The 23,056-nt window shown below is 44.7% G+C and overlaps 2 protein-coding genes across 6 annotated transcripts in view; both read right to left on the reverse strand.

Moving 5' to 3' along the window:
- Positions 1-3,567: 3,567 nt before the first annotated feature.
- On the reverse strand, positions 3,568-16,175 carry LOC117829202. Of its 5 annotated transcripts, none has more exons than XM_034706794.1 (17): positions 15,816-16,175; positions 13,451-13,617; positions 9,945-12,663; positions 9,483-9,624; positions 8,745-8,882; positions 8,616-8,664; positions 8,396-8,532; positions 8,184-8,287; positions 7,926-8,036; positions 7,555-7,806; positions 7,394-7,473; positions 7,109-7,300; positions 6,127-6,184; positions 5,926-6,054; positions 5,722-5,795; positions 5,493-5,562; positions 3,568-4,395 (listed from the first exon to the last, which is right to left on the reverse strand). In XM_034706794.1, the coding sequence occupies exons 3-17, from the start codon at positions 12,651-12,653 to the stop codon at positions 4,258-4,260; spliced, it is 4,383 nt and encodes a 1,460-aa protein (XP_034562685.1). In that variant the 5' UTR covers positions 12,654-12,663; positions 13,451-13,617; positions 15,816-16,175; the 3' UTR covers positions 3,568-4,257. The 5 variants fall into 5 exon arrangements, with proteins under 5 accessions (XP_034562685.1, XP_034562687.1, XP_034562683.1 ...); XM_034706796.1 differs by having other exon boundaries at positions 5,926-6,055; positions 6,134-6,184; positions 7,394-7,476; positions 15,816-15,946; XM_034706792.1 differs by having other exon boundaries at positions 7,394-7,476; positions 15,816-15,946.
- Positions 16,176-17,297: 1,122 nt separating this feature from the next.
- Positions 17,298-23,056, reverse strand: part of LOC117829351 (gamma-aminobutyric acid receptor subunit rho-3) — a 21,309-nt gene continuing 15,550 nt past the window's right edge. The window contains exons 5-9 of the mRNA XM_034706982.1: positions 22,759-22,927; positions 20,050-20,202; positions 18,614-18,675; positions 18,369-18,500; positions 17,298-18,070 (exon numbers count right to left, since the gene is read on the reverse strand). Of these exons, the coding sequence (XP_034562873.1) occupies positions 17,768-18,070; positions 18,369-18,500; positions 18,614-18,675; positions 20,050-20,202; positions 22,759-22,927 (819 nt within the window). The 3' untranslated portion in view covers positions 17,298-17,767. The remainder of the gene's footprint in view (positions 18,071-18,368; positions 18,501-18,613; positions 18,676-20,049; positions 20,203-22,758; positions 22,928-23,056) is intronic.

Consider the following 23,056-nt stretch of genomic DNA (forward strand, 5'->3'; position numbering starts at 1 on the left):
ATCTAGGCTTCCTCTCGCACAATGTAGGCCTTCCCGAGCCTGTATGAATAAAATATGCCATCCCCATTATATAAGGCAAGAAATGCCCTCTTCTTATCTGCAGGAGTAACAGCAGGGTGGGCTGCTGTGATTGAGAGTGTGTGTGTGTGTGTGTGTGTGTGTGCATGAGGAAGGAAAAGGAGGAAGAGGAAGAAGAGGAGGAGGAGGAGAAGGGAGCATCCTCTTCATCCTCAGCTGCTCTGCAGGCCCCAAAAAACACAGAGGCAGGAGAACATCAGACGCCACACAGCCAGCCCCTCTGTGTGCTGCTCTGTCACGCAGCGTGGATTGCAATGCTATTATTAAACAGCCACACACACACACACAGCATCACACACACACAGTATCACACACACACACAGGTATGCTCGTCTGATTGTGTCAACATCTCAAGGTCAAACATTGGGTTGGATTCAGACCCAGATGCAGCTCTGTCTGCAGACAAAGAGCAGCGGCAGAACCCTGCAGTGTGTCCCCGCTCTGCCCTCACCCTCCCCCGGCCACAGAGAGCTGGACAGGCCGGTCCCTGGAGGAGCGGGAGGAGGAGGAGGAGGAGGATGAAGAGGAGGGGGGCCTCAGGAATGGACGGTTAGATTCCGTTAGTTGGATGGTGATGGTGATGGTGATGATGATGATGATGGTGGTGATGAGATAACGGGATAACGAGGGAAAACAGGAGGAAGAGGAGGAGGAGGAGGAGGAGGAGGAGGAGAGGTTCGCCTGGGTTTTTAATCTTACCCTCTGACAGCTCGAGCTCCAGCTCCGCGAGCCGGGCTCGGATCTCCAGCGGGATCGGCGACGCCTCACGGTCCGCCATTCGCTCCGTGCTGCAGGAACACCTCCCCGGTTAAACCGCTGCTGCTGCCGCTGCCGCTGCCGCTCCTGTTTTCGACTCCTGCCGCCTCCTTTCGCTTTTTGCCGCTTCTGCCGCTTCTGCTCCTGCCGCCTCCTTCGCTGCTCCTCCTCCTCCTCGGCGGAGGCGCGGAAAGGCTGCGAGGCGTCGAGGGAGAACAAAGAGGATGGATCTGGATCTGGAGGGTCTCCTTGTTTTTCAACGGAGGCCCGCCATGGCGCCCCGGCTCCTCCTTGAATCGGTAAAGACCCCGGTGGCTCGGTGGGTTGTCGTCGCTGCCGTTGCGGTGTCTGTAGCGGAACAGAGGCAGAGCCGTTTGCAGCTTCTCGCCGCTGGAGTCACGTGACTGTAAGAAAGGAGGAGGGGGAGGAGCAGTACTGACCATCACCAGCAGGGGGCGCAGCGAGCAACCACACCTACTGGCACTGGAGATGATCCTTCTATTAGTTTCAAAACTTCATTTAAATAAAATAATTGAACATTTTTTACAATATTTTTTAAATTCTATTTATTTTCCCTTAAATTACATAATTATTTAGTGAAAAAAATATGACAAAAGATTGAAGTAATCATCACAAAAAAATGGTTGAGTAGGTTAAATATCTGGGAGGCAGTACTGACCATCACCAGCAGGGGCACAGCGAGCAACCACACCTACTGGCACTGGAGTTTATCCTTCAATTATTTAAGAACTTTATATAAATAAAATAATTGAACATTTTTAACCATATTTTTTAAATTCAATTTATTTTCCCTAAATTTTTAAAATTATTTACTGAAAAAAAAAGACAGCAGATTGAAAGAATCATCACAAAAAAATGATTGAGTAGGTTAAATGTCTGGGAGGCAGCGAGCAACCACACCTACTGGCACTGTAGATGATCCTTCTATTAGTTTAAAAACCTAATTTAAATAAAATAATTTAACATTTTTTACCATATTTTTTAAATTCAATTTATTTTACCTTAAATTAAAAAAATATTTAGTGAAACAAATAAGACAAAAGATTGAAATAATCATCAAAAAAATGGTTGAGTATGTTAAATGTCTGGGAGGCAGTGCTGACCATCACCAGCAGGGGCGCAGCGAGCAACCACACCTACTGGCACTGGAGTTTATCCTTCAATTATTTAAGAACTTTATATAAATAAAGAAATTAAACATTTTTTACCATTTTTTTTAATTCACTTTATTTTCCTTAGATTTTCAAAATTATTTACTCAAACAAATAAGAAAAAAGATTAAAGTAATCATCACCAAAAAATGGTTGAGCAGGTTAAATGTCTGGGAAGCAGTGCTGACCATCACTGGCGACTGTCACTGTAGTTAACGTTGTTTATCCTTCATTTTTTAAGGACTTAATACAAATAATGTAATTCAACCTATTTTTTTTTACCATATTTTTTAAATTCAATTTATTTTCCTTTAAAATTATCAATTATTTAGTGAACAAAATTGACAAAATATTGAAATAATCATCACAAAAGTGAGTAGATTAAATGTCTGCTTTTATAAAAATCTAGCTCATTTTCAGTTCATTTCTTTATTCCTTTTAAAAATATAAGTGGAAATACTTCATTTTAATTCACTTGTGACAGTTTGAATTGTGACTTTAACTTATAAATGCATTAAAACCGCTCAGAAATAATTGCATAATACTCATTTTCACTTGCAGAGCACAATACGTCCTCAAATGTCTCACACAAACGCTGGTTGGAGAGCTTTCTGTTTTTATGCCCCTAAGCTGTGAAACTTTGACTTTGGACATTAAAACAGTGAGCTCTCTGTGTGTGTTTTTACAAGTAAACTTAAAACTATTAATTTGGAGTAATTGATTTTTAGCCCTGGACTGCATTATTATTATTCTAATCATTGCTATCACATTTAATTAATTATTATCTATTTATTTCTTGTATTCATCTGATCTTGTTAACACTTTCTTATTTCTAACTTTTCTTTCCACGCTTACTTATTTTATTAAATTTACTGTATTGATTTCATTTTATTTTATCTTTAAGTATTTTATTTATAATCCTGCCTTTTTTATTTTACCATTGCTGTTGTTTTCTGTCTGTGTGTTATTTTGTGAAGCACTTTGGGCTGCATGCTTATATGTATGAAAGCTTCTCTATAAATAAAGTTGAGTTGAGTTGAGAATTAACTTCTTCAGTCTGACTCCTCAAACTTTCTCCATGTTTAAAATACTGGATTTACCTTTCTTTCTAAACCCAAACACAGTCTGAAGATGTACTTCATCAAGCAATATTTGCCCATCCTCTCCATGTGGTCACTCTTAATTCACCATCTGCATGTGGAAACCAAACCTCCACAGAATAATGTGATTAATGTTAAAGGTCAAGCAGCCTTTAATTAAGTCCGGTGTGAGTGAAGGAGCGTAATGTGGCAGTGACACATAAGTGAGCATCAATTTGTGCTTCTAATTCAGAGTATTTCATTAGTATTATTCATCACAGTCATTATGTCCACAGTCTTCCAGGAATCAAATCATCCTCACTGTAAACAAGCGTAGGGCCGTATAATGGAGTAATGGGTGTTTTAATGTGACTCACCTGCCCCCTGCTGGTCAGACAGGAGAACTACACCTGAGGACATGAAGTGATGCAGCAGAATCTCATACAGAGAAATAAAGCTTTTAAAAAGGAAATGCAGAGCGATGAAACTTTAAAGGCACTTCTTTAATATTTGTTCAATAATATGTACATCTGTACAAACAAAGTAACATGTGCCACAACCATGCCGGCTCTCTCACCGTGAAAACATTTAAAATTGATGTTTTAAACAAAAGGACGATTCAAGTTCACTGAATAACGGCTTCACCTGCACTACAACACGCTGACTAGACTTCTCTCTACACAGGCGAGGCTTCATCTTCAACACACAAAGGCACTCCTCTTCAAAAGAAATAAAAAAAAGGACATAAATTAAATTCTAAAATGAAATAAAAAATCATGCGTGGGTAAAGTTTGATTACTCAGTGCCAAAAATCAAACTGCGTGAGATCTTCAGAGAGCGAGCTTCGGCTGAACGTCCTGTACAGAAAGAAAACATCAAAACGCACACAAACGGCGAGCGCTCTCCGCCGAGCTCTAAAGAAACAGACCTGAACTACTAACCAAGAAAGAAAACTGAAACACGTAGCAGATCAACATTTACAGAGTCTGTACAGCTGCCACACACACACACACACACACACACACACACACACACACACACTTCACTTAATGCCAGCAGTGCACGTTTCAAACTCCGGTCCAACACGCCTCAAACACGCTTAGATTGTTTCTCACGGCAGCTGCTTGGTTTAATCAGGACAGTACGAGGATACATTCTCAGAGGGATCAGAATCACCGAGGACACACCGCTTGGCCCGGGTAGGTCAGGGGCTGCTCTGCCTCTGGAGGACCGGGTTCAGCGGGAAGCGGCGCCGGCTCGCTGGACGACGCTCTCTGGCAGATCTGGGCGTAGCTCAGCCTCTTGGAGTCCTGTCCAATGAAAGAAGAGTCTCTCACACCTTTGCTTTAGCTCATCGATTATCTACTCTAAGATGCTTCCCTTTCCTTGGGTTCACCTCTCATGGAGAACAGTTCTAAAGCTCAGAGTGACAGAAGGATTACAAAGCTATCAGTTCTAAGTCAACACCAGCATTTGATAGTGTCACACAAAACAGGACAGAAGTGCATTTGAGAGATGTTAATTAATCATGCATTGATTAACTGATTGTTAAGAATTTACTCAAACACATTCGTTCAGCTATCAGGGAGGTGTTTTAAGATAAACACTACCAGTCAAAGTTTGGACACACCTTCTCATTCAATGGTTTTTATTTATTTTAATAATTTTCAACATTGTAGATTAATACTGAAGACATCATAACTATGAAATAATCTGGTTTTGCCATAATCTGGATTACAACAGTAGTCAAATAGAGCTATCCATTGTGTACTAACCCTACCTCTGAACAACACAACTGATGGTCTCAAACACATTAAGAAGGCAAGTCACTCTACTAATGAACTCTTGACAATACTCATGTTCATTAGAAACCATTCCAGGAGACCACTTCATGAAGCAGACTGAGAGAAACCATTCCAGGAGACCACATAAAACAGATTCTGATTTGTTTAACACTTTTTAAAAATTGAAATAATTCCATATATGTTCTTTCATAGTTTTGATGTCTTCAGTATTAATCTACAGTGTTTACAATCATTAAAATAAATACAAACCCTTGAATGAGAAGGTGTTTCCAAACTTTTGTCTGGTAGTGGATCTTGTTTATTATAAATATGCCTCTCTAATAAGATAAGCTCTTCTGATAGCAAGTTATGAAGCTGCCACAGAGATAAAACATGAAACCTGTGTGATGGGAAAGATTGTGAATAAGTCAATCTGATGTTACTGATGTAGATATACGTGATGTAAAAGGCTGAATGTGAAGGGATGCTTCTCCTGAACAAGAACACATAAACTCTCCTGAGTGTCCTTGAATGTGTCCTAGCTTCTTAAACTCCACACTAACTCCTCCTACAGAGGACCAGGACGACACTCAAACACCCCGCAGTAACTGCAGAACTCTTACTGTGACTGCTTCCTGTGCGAGTCGTGCTGGTTTGGCCTCGCCGGTCGTCTCCGGGCTCTCCATCACGTTCCTGCAGGGAGCAGCAGAACAATCAAACACACAGAGCTCAGAGCACCACAGCTGGCACCATGACAACTGGCAGACGGATCAAAGTACGCATTTGAAATATCCAGAGAGGAAGAGAAGAAGAAGCAGAGAGAAGAAGCAGGAGAGTGTGACGTGGACTCACGGCTGTGTGAGCGTCAGAGGCTCAGCTGGCTCGGCGGGCTCTGAGGGACACACGGCGCTGCTTTGGGCCGGACTCTGAGGAACGTGAGTGTTAGATTCTACAGTCTGGGTTGTAAGTGTGAGCAGAGGCTCTGTGACCTGGTTAAATCTGATCCTCGTGAGTGTGTAGAGTGTGTATGAGTGTGAGTGTGTGTGGTTTGTTTACCTTGACGCTGTCGTCAGCTGCAGGGACCGGTGCTGAGGCGGCGTTCGCAGGACGAAGAGGAGGGAAGCTGGTCAGGCCGAGCTCAGGAGGAGGAGACGGCTGATGAGACGGCGACTGGTTCGGCGCGTTCTGCACAAACAAACAGAGTCAATGCAGAGTCTGCACAGAGTCAACCCGCAATCAGTCACAGTGATCACTCACCGTGGACATGTCCCACGCACGGGGGCTCTCTCTCCTCCTCTGGCCGAAATTTCCTCTCCTTCAGGACGAACAGAGCAGAGAAGTTAGAGCAGGCAGTCAGTGTGAGCAGGGACTTGGACAGGAGTGAGTGAGCAGGGATCCTTACAAGAGTGTGTGAGCAGGGACGAGGACAGGAGTGTGTGAGCAGGGACTTGAGAGGAGTGTGTGAGCAGGGACGAGGACAGGAGTGTGTGAGCAGGGACGAGGACAGGAGTGTGTGAGCAGGGACTTGAGAGGAGTGTGTGAGCAGGGACGAGGACAGGAGTGTGTGAGCAGGGACGAGGACAGGAGTGTGAGAGCAGGGACGAGGACAGGAGTGAGTGAGCAAGGACGAGGACAGGAGTGTGTGAGCAGGGACGAGGACAGGAGTGTGTGAGCAGGGACGAGGACAGGAGTGTGTGAGCAGGGACGAGGACAGGAGTGTGTGAGCAGGGACGAGGACAGGAGTGAGTGATCAGGGATCCTTACAGGAGTGTGTGAGGAGGGACGAGGACAGGAGTGTGTGTGCAGGGACGAGGACAGGAGTGAGTGAGCAGGGATCCGGACAGGAGTGTGTGAGCAGGGACGAGGACAGGAGTGTGTGAGCAGGGACGAGGACAGGAGTGTGTGAGCAGGGACGAGGACAGGAGTGTGTGAGCAGGGATCCGGACAGGAGTGTGTGAGCAGGGACGAGGACAGGAGTGTGTGTGGGTGGAGAGGGGTTAGATGGATCAGGGTTTTCCAGGAGGTTCCCTGGACATATGACGTTTTGCACCAATGGGCCCGTTTGTGTAATGGCTGGACTCTGCTGCCCCGTCTAGCTCGGTGTGTGTGTGTGTGTGTGTGTGTGTGTGTGTGTGTGTGTGTGTGTGTGTGTGTGTGTGTGTGTGTGTGTGTGTGTGTGTGTGTGTGTGTGTGTGTGTGTGTGTGTGTGTGCGTGTGAAAGACTCGGTCGTGGTCTTACCTTCCCTGATCACCGGATGATCCGACTTGCTTGTTGGGCTCTGCTCTCCCTCCCCGGCCCCGCGTGTTTCCCCGTGAGCGTGCTCGACCCCTCCTGGTGGGAGAGAAGGAGCGCCCTGCCTGTGCTTGATCTGAGGAGGAGGAACCGTTCTGATGGGGCGGCTGCTGAGAGTTCGACCACTTTGAGCCGCTCCTGCAGGGAGACAACGAGCGGACTTTCACAGCTGATAAACTGAATCAAACATTTGAACCCTGCAGAGAGAGAGAGAGAGAACCACAGCCTGACCTCTGCCTGTGCGAGCTGTGAGGTTTGAAGATGGAGCTTGCTGGTATCCCGTTCATGAAGTCGTTGATCATGGCTGCAGGCTGCTGAGAAGAGAAGAGGTCAGAGTTCACGCGGTAACACTTAATCCACGCTGACGTAGAAATAAAGCGACGAGGACTGACCTCGGCACATTCCTGGTAACCCGAGGCCCACACCTCGTTGGTGAAGTCGTACAGCTGTTGGGCCGGTATGTGGGCGGGGCAGGGCTGCTGGTAGGAGGTGGGGGGGTAGTAGGAGGCGTACTGGTTTTCCAGCTGAGGAGGTCTGAAGCCGTTTTTCGGAGCGAAGGTGGCGGCCATGGCTTTGGCTTTTATCCTCGCCATGATGGGCTTCCCCTTAAAATGCCGGACCTCCTCCCTGAGGAACTTGTAGACCTAAGAAGGATCCGAGAGACCACAACACGATGTCTGACGGTGTTTTGTATTCTGGGGAGAATGTTGAGACTACAAACACAGTGAGTCTGGTTTCTGGGATTTGTAGTTCTCAGGTTTACCTGTTGAGCGTCCGCCTCTGAATTAAACGTGACGAACCAGTTATCGTTGCCCGCAAACTCACAGCTGGAGAACTTAGGAAGGTTCTCCCCACCGAAGAGCGCCTCCACCTCCTGCAGGACAGGAACATTCAACAACACGCCGTCACAGGAAGACTACGTTTAAACGCTGAGTGTTAAAATACGTCTTTGTAAGATGAGGAGCTGTTTGAAGAGTCAGAGGAGGTCAGGGCTCTGGAGTCTGGGTGGTGCCGGTCTTACCTCCTGAGGTGTGCTCTTTGGTATCTCCCGCAGGATGACGACACACCGACTCTGACAGGGCCGGACTTTCTGCCCACACGGAGTCAGCTCGACGAGAGGCAGCGCTGTCGGCCAATCAGAGAGGAGAATGAGTCAACAACACAGCACCTATCTTTACTTCTCTAAGGGTCTGAAGCGGAGATGTTAAACGTTGTAGATAAACTAACACTGACTTTTCAGGATCTCAGAGATGAGGTCCAGGTCCGTGCTGAGAGACTTGATCTTGTCCAGGCTGGCCAGCGTTGAAATGGAGAAGTACTGGTCGCTGTCCATCTGAGAGTTGAGGTACAGGTCGCTGCTGAGGTGCTCCCTGCGGAGGGGCGGAGAGGTCGGTCAGAACACAACAACAGATCGGGATGACATCACAGGAGCTACCTTTAAATTCAGATCTACCTGGTCAGGCAGGACTCCAGGACCGTCCTCAGCTCCTCTTTGATCTCATCTGGAACCCAAACAAAGTCCCGTCAGTCGTGTGACCGTCGAGGAACAGTTCAAAGAAAGGAACAGCTGGATGTGTGATACCTGAGACAGCTGGTCCGCAGAGCTCTCCATTCACAGTCGGAGCTCCAGCAGTCAGCGTCTGGTAGTCCAGCACGCCGGGATCCGCCTCGGCGAGACCCTCAGCCAGGACCACCACGTTCTGGAACTCTGGCATGTACCCTGAGAATCAATCCCACATCATGTTCAGCATCACCACAATGCACGCCATCACGATCTAAAACCTCTCGAGAATAATTAAGGCCAGATCTAATGAGTCTAGATGATGTGGTTCTGGATCAGGACCTGGTCCAATGTGGACTAAAGGTGAAAAAAGCAGTGGAATCGCCCTGTTCTTGCATTTTCACAAACAGAATAAAGGATTCACAAATCTCAAACTGAGTTTTATAGAGTCTAAAGCCGCTATACAAAAATTAAAGGCCAGATCTGAGGGGTCTAGATAATGTGGTTCTGGATCAGGCCCTGGTCTAAGGTTAAAATGAGAAGTGGATTCATCTTTCTTGCATTTTCACAAATAAATACAGGTTTCACAAATCTCAAACTGAGATTCAAAGACTCTAAAGACTCTCTAGAATAATTTAAGACAGATCTAATGAGTCTAGATGATGTGGTTCTGGATCAAGACCTGGTCCAATGTGGTCTGGAGGTGAAAAAAGGTTTCACAAATCTCAAACCCTCTCTAGAATAATGAAGGCCAGATCTGAGGGGTCTAGGTGATGTGTCAGACAATCAGCCAATCAGTGTCGTTGAAGCTTTGCTCACCCTCCTGATTGGTCAGATCCTCGGGGAGCTGTATCCATGGCTGCTGGGCCTGCAGGAAGGCGGGATCAGCGAGGTGCAGGTTAAAGTTCTGATTGGTCCACGCCTCAGCATCGGGGTTAAGGCTGGGGGCAGGGACAGGTGTCTGAAACAAACAAACAAACAAACAAACAAACAAACAAACAACAGGACAACATTAGTTCAGACAAAGTGTCAGAGGATGTATCTGAATGAAGGAATGTTTTTAAATGTCTGAGTCAGCCGAGACTTCAGGGTCTTAACACTCTGTCTCTAGACCTGAGACTGTTTGGAGGAGGTCTGTGTGTCAGGTCTTTAAAAAGACTCTGCCTGCTGGTTTCTCCGTGCAGACCAGATCAGTGTGTCTCTAGTCTGAGTGATATTAACACCGACCCTCCAGCACTGACCCGTCCCTACATCTAAAGCCCCCTCTGAGTGAACACTTACAGACCGGGTGCAGTCTGTGTGCCAGTCCCACACACAGGGTCCCTGAGGCATCACGGTGCTGTAGGGGTACGCTCCCAGCAGAGCCATAGAGGGCTGGAGCTCCGACACGGCGTCCGGGATCTGCTCCGACTCGACCGCCGGCTGAGCCTCGCCCTGACCCGGAGCCTGCTCGGTCGCGGTCGCCCCCTGAGCCCAGTCCCCGCTGCTCTCCTCCAGACCCAGCTTGATCCAGGGGTGCGGGTAGAGGCGGCAGACAGAGGCGTCCGCGTCCTCCCCGAGCAGCTCGGAGACCATCTCTCTCATCCCGCCTTCCCTCTCGCCCTCCTCGGCGCTCGGCGGGTGCTCGTGGCGCAGGAAGGGGATCTCGTAGGAGGGAGTGGAGGCGTAGGCGTCGATCTGACCCGGGTCCACTTTCATGAGGATGTGGTCTTCCTGGCAGCTTGGAATTAGACTTGTTTCATCCTCACAGCTCGACTCGTGAGGCGCCATGTTCGTGTCACAGACGTTGAAGACCTCGTCTGTCTCAGGAGCTGAAGGGTTACAGGTTTCTGGAGGGACCGGATGCTCCTCCTGCATCACCTTCACCTCGTCAGTCTCCTCTGAGGGATCTCCGTCTGAGGGCTGAGGGTTCACAGAGTCAGAGGAAACGCAGGATGGTGAGGACTCTGTGGTTTCAGAGGCACTTTGAGGAGCTCTGAGGAGCGGCTGTTCTGCTGGATCTGAAGAGTCTTCTTTGATTGGCACAGACGGGGGCGGGTCAGTCCGAGTCTCCTGTGGTGTGTCTGAGTCTCCTTTGTCACACATGTGGATGTATTCTTCCTCTGGTTGGATTTGAGAGCGTCCCCTCTCCATAACGTCCGGACAAACACTTTGCTCACCTTCCTCAGAGGACGGGTGGCGTTGGGAGATGGAGGGAGGGGGCGTGGAGGAGAGAGTGCGGTCCTCGCAGACCTCAAACAGCGGATCACGTGTCTGGTGCGGCGCCTGTCTTCTATCTCCGCTCATACACACGTCCTGAAAATGATCATGTGAGTCTTCAGGACCAGAAACCACAGACTCAGGATCTTCAGGAGGAGGCTTCAGTTGGAACATGGGATCATTTGAGTTGATGTCCAACCTGTCGTTTGAGAAGGACTCACAGGGACTGAGGGGGGGCGGGTCCGCGTTAAGGCAGGAGAAGGCGGTGAGCTCAACGGGCAGCGATGACACGGCAGAGATGGCGGACGTGGAGGACACCTCGGTCAGGGGCGTCATGTCCGTTGGGTTGCTGTGACAGACGTCCTCGCTGAGGCAGAAGGTCACGGGGATGGCCTCGCTCCGCAGAGACGGGTTCACCATCTCGGTCCCGGGCTGAGGCGGAGCAGGTCCCTCCTCGAGGAGAGGTTTGAAGTCCAACTGTAAAGGACCAGGTGAGTCCGGGGGAGGAGCTTCAGCTGATGGTTTTACATTTTGGATGCGCTGCTCCTGCAGAGGACTGGAGGCAGAATCGGGACTCTGATCCAGCCCCTCTGTGGCCCTGATGTCCACTGAACACACACTTCCTGTCACCGCACACACACTCTCCTCTGTGACCACCTCCTTCTGTAATCCCTCCACACACACACTCTCATCAGTGTGTGATGTCACCAAAGACTCATGAGCGTCCTCAGCAGCGGTGCAGCAGGTGAAGTCCTCATCCTGGGGTGTGTGTTCTGGTGGATTTGTGGGGGTCAGCAGGTCACACACCGGGTCCCCCAGCTGTGGATCTGGATCTGAAGCAGGGTGAGGTGAGGCGGCGTCCTCAGCTGAGACTGAAGTGTCAGAGTGCGTCTGTGGCGGGACGGGTTCATCTGATGGTTCTGAAGCGGCCTCCTCGTCATGTGACCTCGGCGTGGTTTGAGTCTCGCAGGCCGGGCCGTCCTCTGCGTGTGCTTGGCCGGACAGCAGAGACCCGGGTATGCTGGGCAGCGCAGCTGTCTCCCCGTCAGCTGTGTGCGATGAGCGCGGCGCTCCAGCTGTTTGCGTTTGGACGTGCTCGTGATCAAGGTCGTCGGCGTCGATGGAACAAATGCTGTAGAAGCTCCGGGTCCTGGTTTCAAAACCTTGACCCAGAGTTGTTGCAATGACACACACGTCCTCGTCCTCACACACGCTGACCGGTGACACCTGTGGCGTGTGGCTCACTGTGACATCATCGTGGCTGTGCGGTGACCTGACAGGTGTGGAGGAGCGGCTCCCCTGCGTCTCCACTTCCTGTCCTTCAGGCCGCTGAGTGAACCATAAAGCCCGCAGCGTGGCGTTGTCCACAATCTTCTGTTTGACCGGACTGCGTGTGGGCATCTCCATATAGGGGGCCGGTCCACAGCTGGGCCCGGCGGCGGCGTGTGTCCCGTCTGTGTTTGTGTGTGTGTTTGTGATAATAATAGCCTCCTTCTCCTCCTCGTGAGTGCTCACTGTTTTAAGATCCTCATTCCTCGTGCCGCCGCCGTCCCCCGTGATCGTCACTTCCTCTCTCTGAACTTTGCTGTCCGGCGCTCCTTCCTCATCCTCCTCTCCCTCAGCCACGCTCGCTCCCTCGTCCAGGCGCACTTGCTGAAGCACAGCGACGGCGTGCTGCCTGACCCGCTCCGTCACCTCACTCTTCAGCCCTTCGTGGTTGGGGGGCTGAAGCAGACCGCTGGTCTCGCTCTGCAGGCCGGGGTTCAGCTCTTTGCTAAAGCAGCACCCCATCCTCTGCGGCCTAAAAGTTGGAATACAAAAACAAGACTGCTATGTCCGAACACTCAGTGAGTCCACACAACACGAGACAACAATCATGAGCCGGTCCTCGCGATGGCTCAGCCACATGCAGAAAGAGAAAGACCCTCTGCTCCCCCCGGCGTCGCCCCCTCCTCTTCCCTCCCCCTTTTTCCCCTCCCCTGCCCAGAATAGCAAAGTGAAGGGGCTCACATGTCCCTGCCACTCAACGGAGGGCCGCACACTTTGTGTGTGTGTGTGTGTGTGTGTGTGTGTGTGTGTGTGTGTGTGTGTGTGTGTGTGTGTGTGTGTGTGTGTGTGTGTGTGTGTATGTATATGAATGTATGTGGGAGCCCTAGTTAGGCTACAGTTTGAGAGGGGTCAGCACATGGCCCAGCGACCACCAATCACAACACAGAGATTCAGAAATGTCCACTCCTCCTCCTCCTCCTCCTCCTCCTCCTCCTCCTCCTCCTCCTCCTCCTCCTTGTCCTCCTCCAACCATTCACTCTGTCCTCCCTCCCACTGACACCTTTCTCTTTGACTTACATCAGTTTCACCCTCACTGATTCAGCCCCCCCTCCTCCCCGGTTCTCCCTATAGGTCTCCCCTAACATGCCTGAACGGGGGTCAGGCCTGATCGGGGGTCAGGCCTTGACGCTCACTCAGAGGATTCTTCAGACGTGAAGAGGTCTGTTGTTTCTCCTGGTCTAAATAAAACCTGACTTGGACTTCTCTGGTCCTGAGACTAAAAGGGTTCTAGGCAGTGAGGACCCGTCCTGTACCCGTACCTGGCAGTAGTATCCGGCTCCAGGACCCAGCGCTCCGAGCGTTAACTGCACCTGTAGATCAGCCGGCCACAGAGGGTTCTGGTGTGACGTCATGTGACTCGGACTGACGGGTTCCTCAGAGGGACGAGTGCTGCGGCTGCTGCTGCTGTCGATGGTCACCTCGGCGACTGGCGGGGAGAGGAGGAAGTGAGTCACAACAACAAAACTCATCATCATCATCATCATCATCATCATCATCATCATCACCATGTACTGAACTGTCTCTGTGAATACCAACCAGCTGGACTTCAGTCAACAATGCACACCATCATGATCTAAAGCCTCTCTAGAATAATTAAGGGCCTTATCTTAGGGTTCTAAATGATATGGTTCTGGATCAGGACCTGGTCCAATGTGGTCTAAAGGTAAAAAAGGCAGTGGAATTGCCCCGTTCTTGCATTTTCACAAATCTAACACTGAGTTTTAAGAGTCTACAGCCTCTTTAGAGTAATTTAGGCCAGATCTTAGGGGTCTTAATAATACAGTTCTGGATCAGGACCTGGTCCATCTTGGACTAAAGGTGAAAAAAGGCAGTAAATACCTTTTTTTTTTGGCATTTCTACAAATAAAGTACAGGTTTCATAAATCTCAGACTGTGTTTAAAGAAGTCTGTAGTATATCTGGCCAGATCTTCGGGGGCTACATGATAGGTAGATCAGTTCCTGATGGTTCTTGATAAGGAACTGGTCCATTGTGGTCTAGAGGGGGAAAAGAAGAAGTGAAATTGCCCTTTCTTACATTTCTACAACTAAAACAAAGGTTTCACAAATCTCAAACAGTGTTTTAAAGAGTCTAACGCCTCTCTAGATAAGTTAGGCCAGATCTGAGGGGTCTAAATGATGTGGTTCTGGATCAGGACCTGTTCCAATGTTGCCTAAAGGTGAAAAATGCAGACAGACAGAATAAAGGTTTCACAATTCTTAAACTGTGCTTTAAGATGTCTTTAGCATTTCCAGAATAATTAAGGCCAGATCTGAGGAGTCTAGATAATGTGGTTTTGGATCAGGACCTGGCCCAATGTGGTCTAGAGGTGAAAAAGGCAGTAAATACATCATTCTTGATTTACAACAAATAAAATAAAGGTTTCACACATCTCAAACTGTTCTTTATGAAGTCTGTAGCCTCTCTAGATTAAAGTAGGCCAGATCATAGGAGTCTAGATTATGTGGTTCTGGATCAGGACCTGGTCCAATATGGTCTAGAGGTGGAAAAAAGGCAGTAAATACATTTATTTTTTTGCATTTCTACAAATTAAATACAGGTTTCTTAAATCTCAAACTCCGTTTTAAGCAGTTTTTAGTCTCTCTAGAATAATTTAGGCTGGATCTTAGGAGTCTAAATAATGTGGTTCTGGATCAGGACCCTGTTTCCACAACCTTCCGAATCGATGCTAACTTCAGCGACTTTTCAAAATGTCAATTTCAGGGTTTAGAAAATAAATTAAAATAAATAGATAAGTGATAAAACATTAAAAGAAATACATTGACTAACTTTTTAACAACAATGTTTCTGTTAACTGACATAAACCGACGCTAACGGCTGAATTCATGCATTAGTTAACGGTTTGTTCTTCCCTAATCCAGCAGACAGTCAGTTTGACTGACTTTAGACTTAATATTCATCTTTATTTATTAAAACAACCTTAAAAAGTCTGCAGCGTCACTTTAGTCTGATTAAAAACACCCAAGCTAACTTATTTTACAGCCAACCTCCCTTTCCGATGGGAGGTGTTATAACGAATAGCGCTACCTATCGAAATGTGCTCCTTTCCCAGAGCGTTTATAGGAACATTATTTGATTAAATCCAGAAATCTGACGTACAGGTGTTTTAATAAATGATCAAAACATGTTAAAAGTCTACTTCAATCCATTGGAAATGAAAAGTGATGAAGACATAGCTCCAGTTGATAGCTTCTGCTATGGTAGCGTGTTTCGACATAGTAGCAAAACTCGACATAACACCGGAGAACACTTGATTTCGAATGTAAGCGTCTTTGCAAGCTAGGTAAAATAACAGTTTTAGAGGTTTCTGTGACAGATTAAGACATAAAGCACCTTATACTAATATAAATCGAGTTAAACTAAACTTTTAATAACTGTTCCTGTGAATGTTAAACAGTGTTTCAGTTGTAAAGCAGCTCTCTCTGATTAGCCTCCTTCCGTTAGCTGCCTAACGTCTGTTAATCAAACCCAAACATTAACGTTAAAGATGCTAACAGCTGCTGCTAGCATGATTTAACTAAATATAAATGCTTCTTAATTCATTGTTTTAATAAATAGACATCTGGCAGGTTTGTTTGTACTGATTGTACCTGTAAAGACTCACCTGTCACCTGTCCTCCTCCTGCTGCTGCTGCTGCTGCGTTCAGGTCGGGTTATATTTCAGAGCTCTTCTTGGGGAGTCTCCTCTTCCTTCAAACGTTCACTCAGAGATGCTATTTAGTAACCATGGATACTGCAGTTTCAGTTCCATCACAAATAGTATGAAAAATTTAAAAAATAGAAAGTCACTTCTTAGGTCAGCTGCAGCACACAAACACATCTCACTCAATCAACATGACTAGAATAAAATAATAAAAAAATATAATTATTGTCATTTCATGTTTTTTTTTTCTAATATAGTGAATATTCAGCTCTTGTAGATTGTTTCTCTCAACATTAGGGCATCTCAGAGCCTCATCTTGTGCAATGCTCATGATGGATTAAGGTGGGGTCAGACCATGGCCGTGGGAAGTAGGGGTGCTGAGGGTGCTGCAGCACCCACTGTTGGAAAAGGCATCACCCTTTTTTTTCTGAATGCATAAATAAGTTGAAACAAATACATTAATTAACACAATAAAACAGTTTTTAAAAAAAATAATATTCATTGTATTATTTTCTGAAAATGTAATGCCTGAGGAAGATTTGAGAAATTATTATAGCAATTTTAAAAAACTGTTCATTTTAAAATAACCCGATGCCTGGGCCCTGTGTGTGTGCCTGATAAGTTCTGTTCAATGAGCTTTACTGCCTTATGGGCCTGTTTAACCAGGTTTGGCTTGTATCCTCTTTGCTGTACAACAGGGTATGGAAGTTGCAAGTCGGGCATTTGATACCTATTAAAGTAGCCTGTATTATAGTCGTCATTGATGTGAATTTATAATGAAAAGTTCTCTTGAAAGCTTGTATTAAAACCAGATAAATAAAAATAAAATGTATGTGCACTATAGCCTATCAGTTGCATATGTAACCTAAATGCAAAAAGAAAAAATATTGCACCTCTTACTACAGCACCCCCAACTTAAAGCCACTTCCCACGGCTCTGGGTCAGACTGAGTCTTACCCTGTCTTGGTGTTGGGTCTCTGTTCATAATTTGACATAGAGTGGTCTAGACCTCCTATGTTTGTAAAAATGTCTTGAGATAACGTTTGTTGTGATTTGGCGCTATACAAATAAAGATTGATTGATTGATTGATTGATCTTCATCATCCATTATATCATCTTGTGGGAACAAGTAAATATGTTGATATGTGTGTGCACTACAAAATAACGTGCCTAAAGATGACTTGTACAGGGGTGCCCTCATGTCCCAAAGAAATTGCACTAAAGTGCCCTCTGGGATTAGATAAAACAGTACAAATTGCCTTGTCTGGTGCCCTTTCATTGGACAATGAATTGAAAAGGCCTCTCTGGATGCCCCTGAAATGTGAAACACTGGAAAGGGGCCCTCTGGATGCCCTTAAATGTAAAAAAAAAAAAACAGAATATGATTTTGTCCTTCTTTTATCATAATTCATGAAAATACAAATTTTAAAAGTCTAAACATACTTCTTTAGTGTGGTAGTTTTTATTTGTGACCCCAGCAGGCTTACAAAACATCATATCCTCATGGCCCTGAAGTCCACATGGATTCACTCCTACATGATCCTGAACAATCAGAAAATCAGAGTTACATGATCAGATTATTAAAAGATATCAGGATGTGTTTCTGTGTCAGGATTCAACCCAATCCAACGAGACAAACGTCCAGTTTCAACCGAGGACAGTTTAGAGTTCCTGCACCGAGACACTGGAGTGTTTTTCTGTCTGCTGTGAAGAAGATTAGTGATGGAGCCGGGGATTCTGGACCCCTGGAACACAAATGTTCTGATGTTCTTCAGGGCCCGTGTCAGTTATCGGCTCCTAAAGTTGTCCTGACTTTTCTCCTCCATGTGTTGCCCGGCTCCTGTGATTAAGAAGAGTCAGTGAGGCTCTCTCTCTGCTGCGTGCTCAGCTCCTGATGTGGAGGATCAGGAGGATCAGGAGTACAGGCTCCAGTAGATGACGTTAAAGAGCAGGTAGGACAGCGGGAAGGCCAGGCGGGAGTACGAGTCGATCATGTAGCTGTTGCTGACCAGCAGGTCCACGTTTTCCCGCACAGAGCGCTGCCGCCGGAGCCGAGTCCCCTCCATGGGGCGGATGTCGGGGCTTTGGGGTGGACTGGTGAGGGGGTCAGAGGTCAGGGTGGGTGCCATGCGGGGGAACGGAGTCAGCTCCATGTCATTGTCGTGGAAACAGCCGTCGAAGGCCATCGCCTGGCTGGCGTTGTACGTGGATGGGATCTGAAGCGGGACAGAAAGGGAAAGTGAAGCACAAACATCATCTGGACTTTATCATTCTTCATTTGATTCTTCTTCCTCAGATATCTTTGTCCTCTTTAATATTTTACAAAACAAACACTAGGACAGAAAGTTAAACATGTATGTCCCTGTGAATCTACATCTTTCTTAGCCCTGATGTAATGTCCCCGTGTGTCCACCAGAGGGAGACCTCAGTAAAATGACTAGTCCTCTGATCCCCTGTTGATCCCACAGCTCCCTCTCTGTGGTGTAATAAAAACCATGTGTTCCCTGTGCTGACCTTCCCCCTCTTCATCTTCCTCATCTCCTCCAGAGTGGTGCAGTAGTTCACGGCCGCGTACTCGATCACAGAGAGGAAGACGAACAGGAAGCTGGTCCACAGGTAGATGTCCACCGCTTTCACGTACGACACCTGGACGACAAACACACACACAGTCACACATAAACAAACAGGTAAAACTGAGGATTTTAAAAATATAAGCATAAAAACCCACAGCCCCTGAACGCCTCTTAAACTCAGCATACCTGAGGCATGGAGGAGGACACTCCGGTTATGATGGTGGACATTGTGAGCACCGTGGTGATACCTGCAGGAGGAGAGAGCATGATGTCATCTATGATGTGGAATCACTTTTAGGAACTTATTTCAATAAAAACTTTAATATAAAACGTGGAGTTTGGTAAATACAGCGCTTATATCTAATGCTGAGGCTGAGTGACGATTATGTCATGAGATCTGTAAGATCTGCTGGCAGGGTCTGTTAAGAGTGCATTTGTAGTCCGAGTATTATTGACCAATCCAAACAGTCTGTATGGAGAGCAAAAGCAGGAGGAACACAATCCAGCGTGATGATTTAAGGATTTCTTTCTCTCTATAAACAGATATCTAACAATCTGTTCTAGATCAAACATTTACACTGAGACACAAATCTGCTTGATGCTGTGTCACTAAAGACAATCAGCACTTAGATTTCCTGACTTCCCTGAACGCAGCATCAGAAATGATGGATCCCACCTCCATTCAACAAACAAACATTGTAGACGTAGTTTTCTTCTCCTCTTGAGGACAGACCTGACAAAGCTTTTTACTTTCAGCTACAACTAACCTGTAATTACAGATTCTGATTCAGAGACATGTTGAATCTGGATCTCAGGGTCTGGGTTTTAGTCTGAGAAGGGTTCTGGTCTCTGTCTGTAGTCTGAGGAGTATCCACCAATCAGGTGTCAGCAGGAGAAACAGTCTGTATGGAGAGCAACAGCAGGTGTTCTAGAATCCAGACATCAAAGGCAGAATTCTAGAATTCTGTCTTTGATGATGTTAGAATTCTGTCTTTGATGATGTCAGAATTCTGTCTCTGATGATGTCAGAATTCTGTCTCTGATGATGTCAGAATTCTGTCTTTGATGATGTCAGAATTCTGAGAACAAATGGAACATTCCGTGAAGAAGGTCAGAGCTAAAAAACACATCAGTGTCTAATCCTCTTTCATAGACCTCCATTCAACAAACAAACATTGTAGACGTAGTTTTCATCTCCTCTTGAGGACAGACCTGACAAAGCTTGACTTTGGACTAATCTGCATCATGATGTTTTATGTCAGGAAACTTAAGACCCGTTAATCACAAGAACATCACAAGAAGATGAAGGTCAGTTGTTGTGTTCCTGTCAGTAAAGACAGCGTGTCACATGTCAAAGATGAACCATGCACAGCGAGGGGGGAACTATAACTGTCGTTGTCTGTAAACTTGAGATCTCCTTTAAAGTGATTTATAGAAAGTCTGCACGTATAAAAAAAAGGTTCAGTGTATAATTGGAAAATAAAAATATGTCCACATAGTCACAGTCTAGTCTCATCTCCACTTTGGAGCCAGACTGCCCGTTCACTTCCCACAGAGTAAATCATGGCTCTTTACGACTCAGGCGTGGTTTTTCTCATGTTACTATGAATGTGGAGTGTTACCCAGAGACACACGAGCGGGGACGGCCCTCCTGTCGATCCAGAAGGAGACCCAGGACAGAACCACCATCAGCATGGTGGGGAAGTACGTCTGCAGCATGAAGAAGAAGATGTGTCTCCGCAGGATGAAGTTGATGAACAGACGGTTGTACCAACCTGACGGAGAAACACAGGAGAGTGATTTTTGATTAATGTGCTACAAACAGAGGAACAAAGATAAGAGAGGGACTTTAATGTCTGAACAAACACGTGTTTTTATAAAGGGACACAGTAAGAGACAGCACATGGTCTTACAGTAACACACCACATCTGTCAGGTTGTTAAAGGCTCAACCCCGGATTATATTCTTCCCCTGTTTTGATTTAAATACTCTTAGAAGCTTGAGAGCAACACAACACACAGCAAACAAAGAAAACATCATTAAATCCATGACACACGGCTGTGTTTACAAAACGTCTGCAAAGAGAGAAGACATGACTAAATAAAGAGAGGCTGCAAATAGCTCCGACGACGACAGGAGACACACGTATAAACTGTACGTATAAAAGGATGGACAACACATCTCCACCTTCTCCAGTGAAGCCAAAATACTCCCTGTGACAGACGCTGACGTGATGACGTCACGTTCCTTTCACTAACAGAAACACATTTAACTTACTGATGCAGTCAAAGCTCCCTCAGGTGCTTTTTTATTAGCTCCAAAACGTCATAAAAACAAAGTGTGAATTTTTACTTTTTTACCACATTTAAAGGAATATTTGTGATCTTTGTCACCTGATTTTTGTGATGACAGATATATTTAAGTTAAAGTCACTGGTGAATCTAAATGCTAAATGTTAAATCTAAATGTTAAATGTTGAATCTAAATGTTAAATGTTATATCTAAATGTTGAGTGTTATATCTAAATGTTAAATGTTATATCTGAATGTCAAATCTAAATGGTAAATGTTTTATCTAAATGCAAAATTTTCAATCTAAATGTTAAATGTTAAATCTAAATGTTAAATGTTGAATCTAAATGTTGAATGTTAAATCTAAATGTTAAATGTTTAATCTAAATATGAAATCTAAATGTTAAATGTTAAATTTTGTTTCTTAATCTTATATCTAAATGTTAAATTTTATATCTCAATGTTAGATGTTAAATCCAAATGTTAAATCTAAATGTTGAATGTTAAATCTAAATGTTGAATGTTAAATCTAAATGTTGAATGTTAAATTTAAATGTGAATTTTGAATCTAAATGTTAAATGATATATCTAAATATTAAATGTTAAATCTAAATGTTAAATGTTGAAACAAAATGTTAAATGTTGAATCTAAATGTTAAAAGTTTCATATAAATGTTACATTTTGAATCTAAATGTTAAATGTTGAATCTAAATGTTAAATGTTAAATCTAAATGTTAAATGTTATATCTAAATATTAAATGTTAAATGTTAAATTTTGTTTCTTAATCTTATATCCAAATGTTAAATTTTATATCTCAAGGTTAGATGTTAAATCCAAATGTTAAATCTAAATGTTGAATGTTGAGTTTAAATGTTGAATGTTAAATCTAAATGTAAAATTTTGAATCTAAATGTTAAATGTTATATCTAAATATTAAATGTTAAATCTAAATGTTAAATATTGAAACAAAATGTTACATTTTGAATCTAAATGTTAAATGTTGAATCTAAATGTTAAATGTGAAATCTAAATGTTAAATGTTAAATTTTGTTTCTTAATCTTATATCTAAATGTCAAATTTTATATCTCAATGTTAGATGTTAAATCCAAATGTTAAATCTAAATGTTGAATGTTAAATCTAAATGTTGAATGTTGAATCTAAATGTTGAATGTTAAATCTAAATGTGAAATTTTGAATCTAAATGTTAAATGTTAAAACTTAAAATAAATGTTCAATCTAAATGTTAAATCTATATGTTAAATGTTGAATCTAAATGTTACATTTTAAATCTAAATGTTTAAGGACAGCAGAACAACATTTAACATTTAGATTTAAAAATCTAAATTCAGATTTAAGATTTAACATTTAGATTTAGATTTGACAGTTATTTCTATATTTTACATTTAGATTTAAAATCTAACATTTGTATTTAGATTTAACATTTAGATTAAGCATTAACATTTTTTATTTAGAATTAACATTTAACATTTAGATTAATGTTTAGCATTTGGATTTAACAGTAATTTGAACTTACATTTTGTCACAACAAAATTAAATGTAAAAGGATCACAAATATTACTCAACAATGATAAAAAAGTGACTTTTTAAAATTCATGTTTTTAAGACATTTAATATCTAAGTGTTGAGAATTGTTATCGACATCTCTAATCTGAAGCACACAGACTAGAGGATCCTCATTGGTCAATGAAGCTGCTGATTTTGAGCTTGTCCTCTTTTCAGAGCATCAAGTTAAGATTTTAAACTTTAACTGCACATAAAGCAGAATGTTAAGATCTCACTATAGTGACAGGAACCAGTTTAAAGGTTCCATCTTTGGAAAACTGTTCAAGTTTCATGATGTTCGTTTGGTTTCCTCTTATTCAGAAGTTTGTAATCTCTTTTTTACATCCTTTGACAAACAAACACAGCGGCCTCTTTGAATTCAGGTTATTAACCAAACACACACACACACACACACACACACACACACACACACACACACACACACACACACACACACACACACACACACACACCGGTGCTGCTGTAGAAGGCCAGGCCACTGGAGGCGTGGAAATGCTCGATGAAGAACTGAGACAAGACGATCTCGTCCGTCCTCAGAGAGTCGTTCCCGTTCTTCCAGTACAGCATCAGGTCGTTCTCATTATACGCATCTGTGCAGAGAGAGAGAGAGAGAGAGGGAGAGAGAGGGAGAGAGAGAGGGAGAGAGATAGAGAGAGAGAGAGAGAGAGAGGGGGAGAGAGAGAGAGAGAGAGAGAGAGAGGGAGAGAGAGAGAGGGAGAGAGAGAGAGAGAGAGAGAGATAGAGGGAGGA

The sequence above is a fragment of the Notolabrus celidotus genome, chromosome 17, assembly GCF_009762535.1.
Source record: "Notolabrus celidotus isolate fNotCel1 chromosome 17, fNotCel1.pri, whole genome shotgun sequence".
NCBI classification, from domain to species: domain Eukaryota; kingdom Metazoa; phylum Chordata; class Actinopteri; order Labriformes; family Labridae; genus Notolabrus; species Notolabrus celidotus.

Excerpts from the sequence above, each read along its gene's own strand:
- LOC117829202 (XM_034706792.1), bottom strand. The coding sequence starts at position 12,653 with ATGGGGTGCTGCTTTAGCAAAGAGCTGAACCCCGGCCTGCAGAGCGAG. Across the intron at positions 8,533-8,615 it reads CTGGAGTCCTGCCTGACCAG|GGAGCACCTCAGCAGCGACC; the intron begins GTAGATCTGAAT and ends GCCCCTCCGCAG. Across the intron at positions 7,477-7,554 it reads GTTACCAGGAATGTGCCGAG|CAGCCTGCAGCCATGATCAA; the intron begins GTCAGTCCTCGT and ends TTCTCTTCTCAG.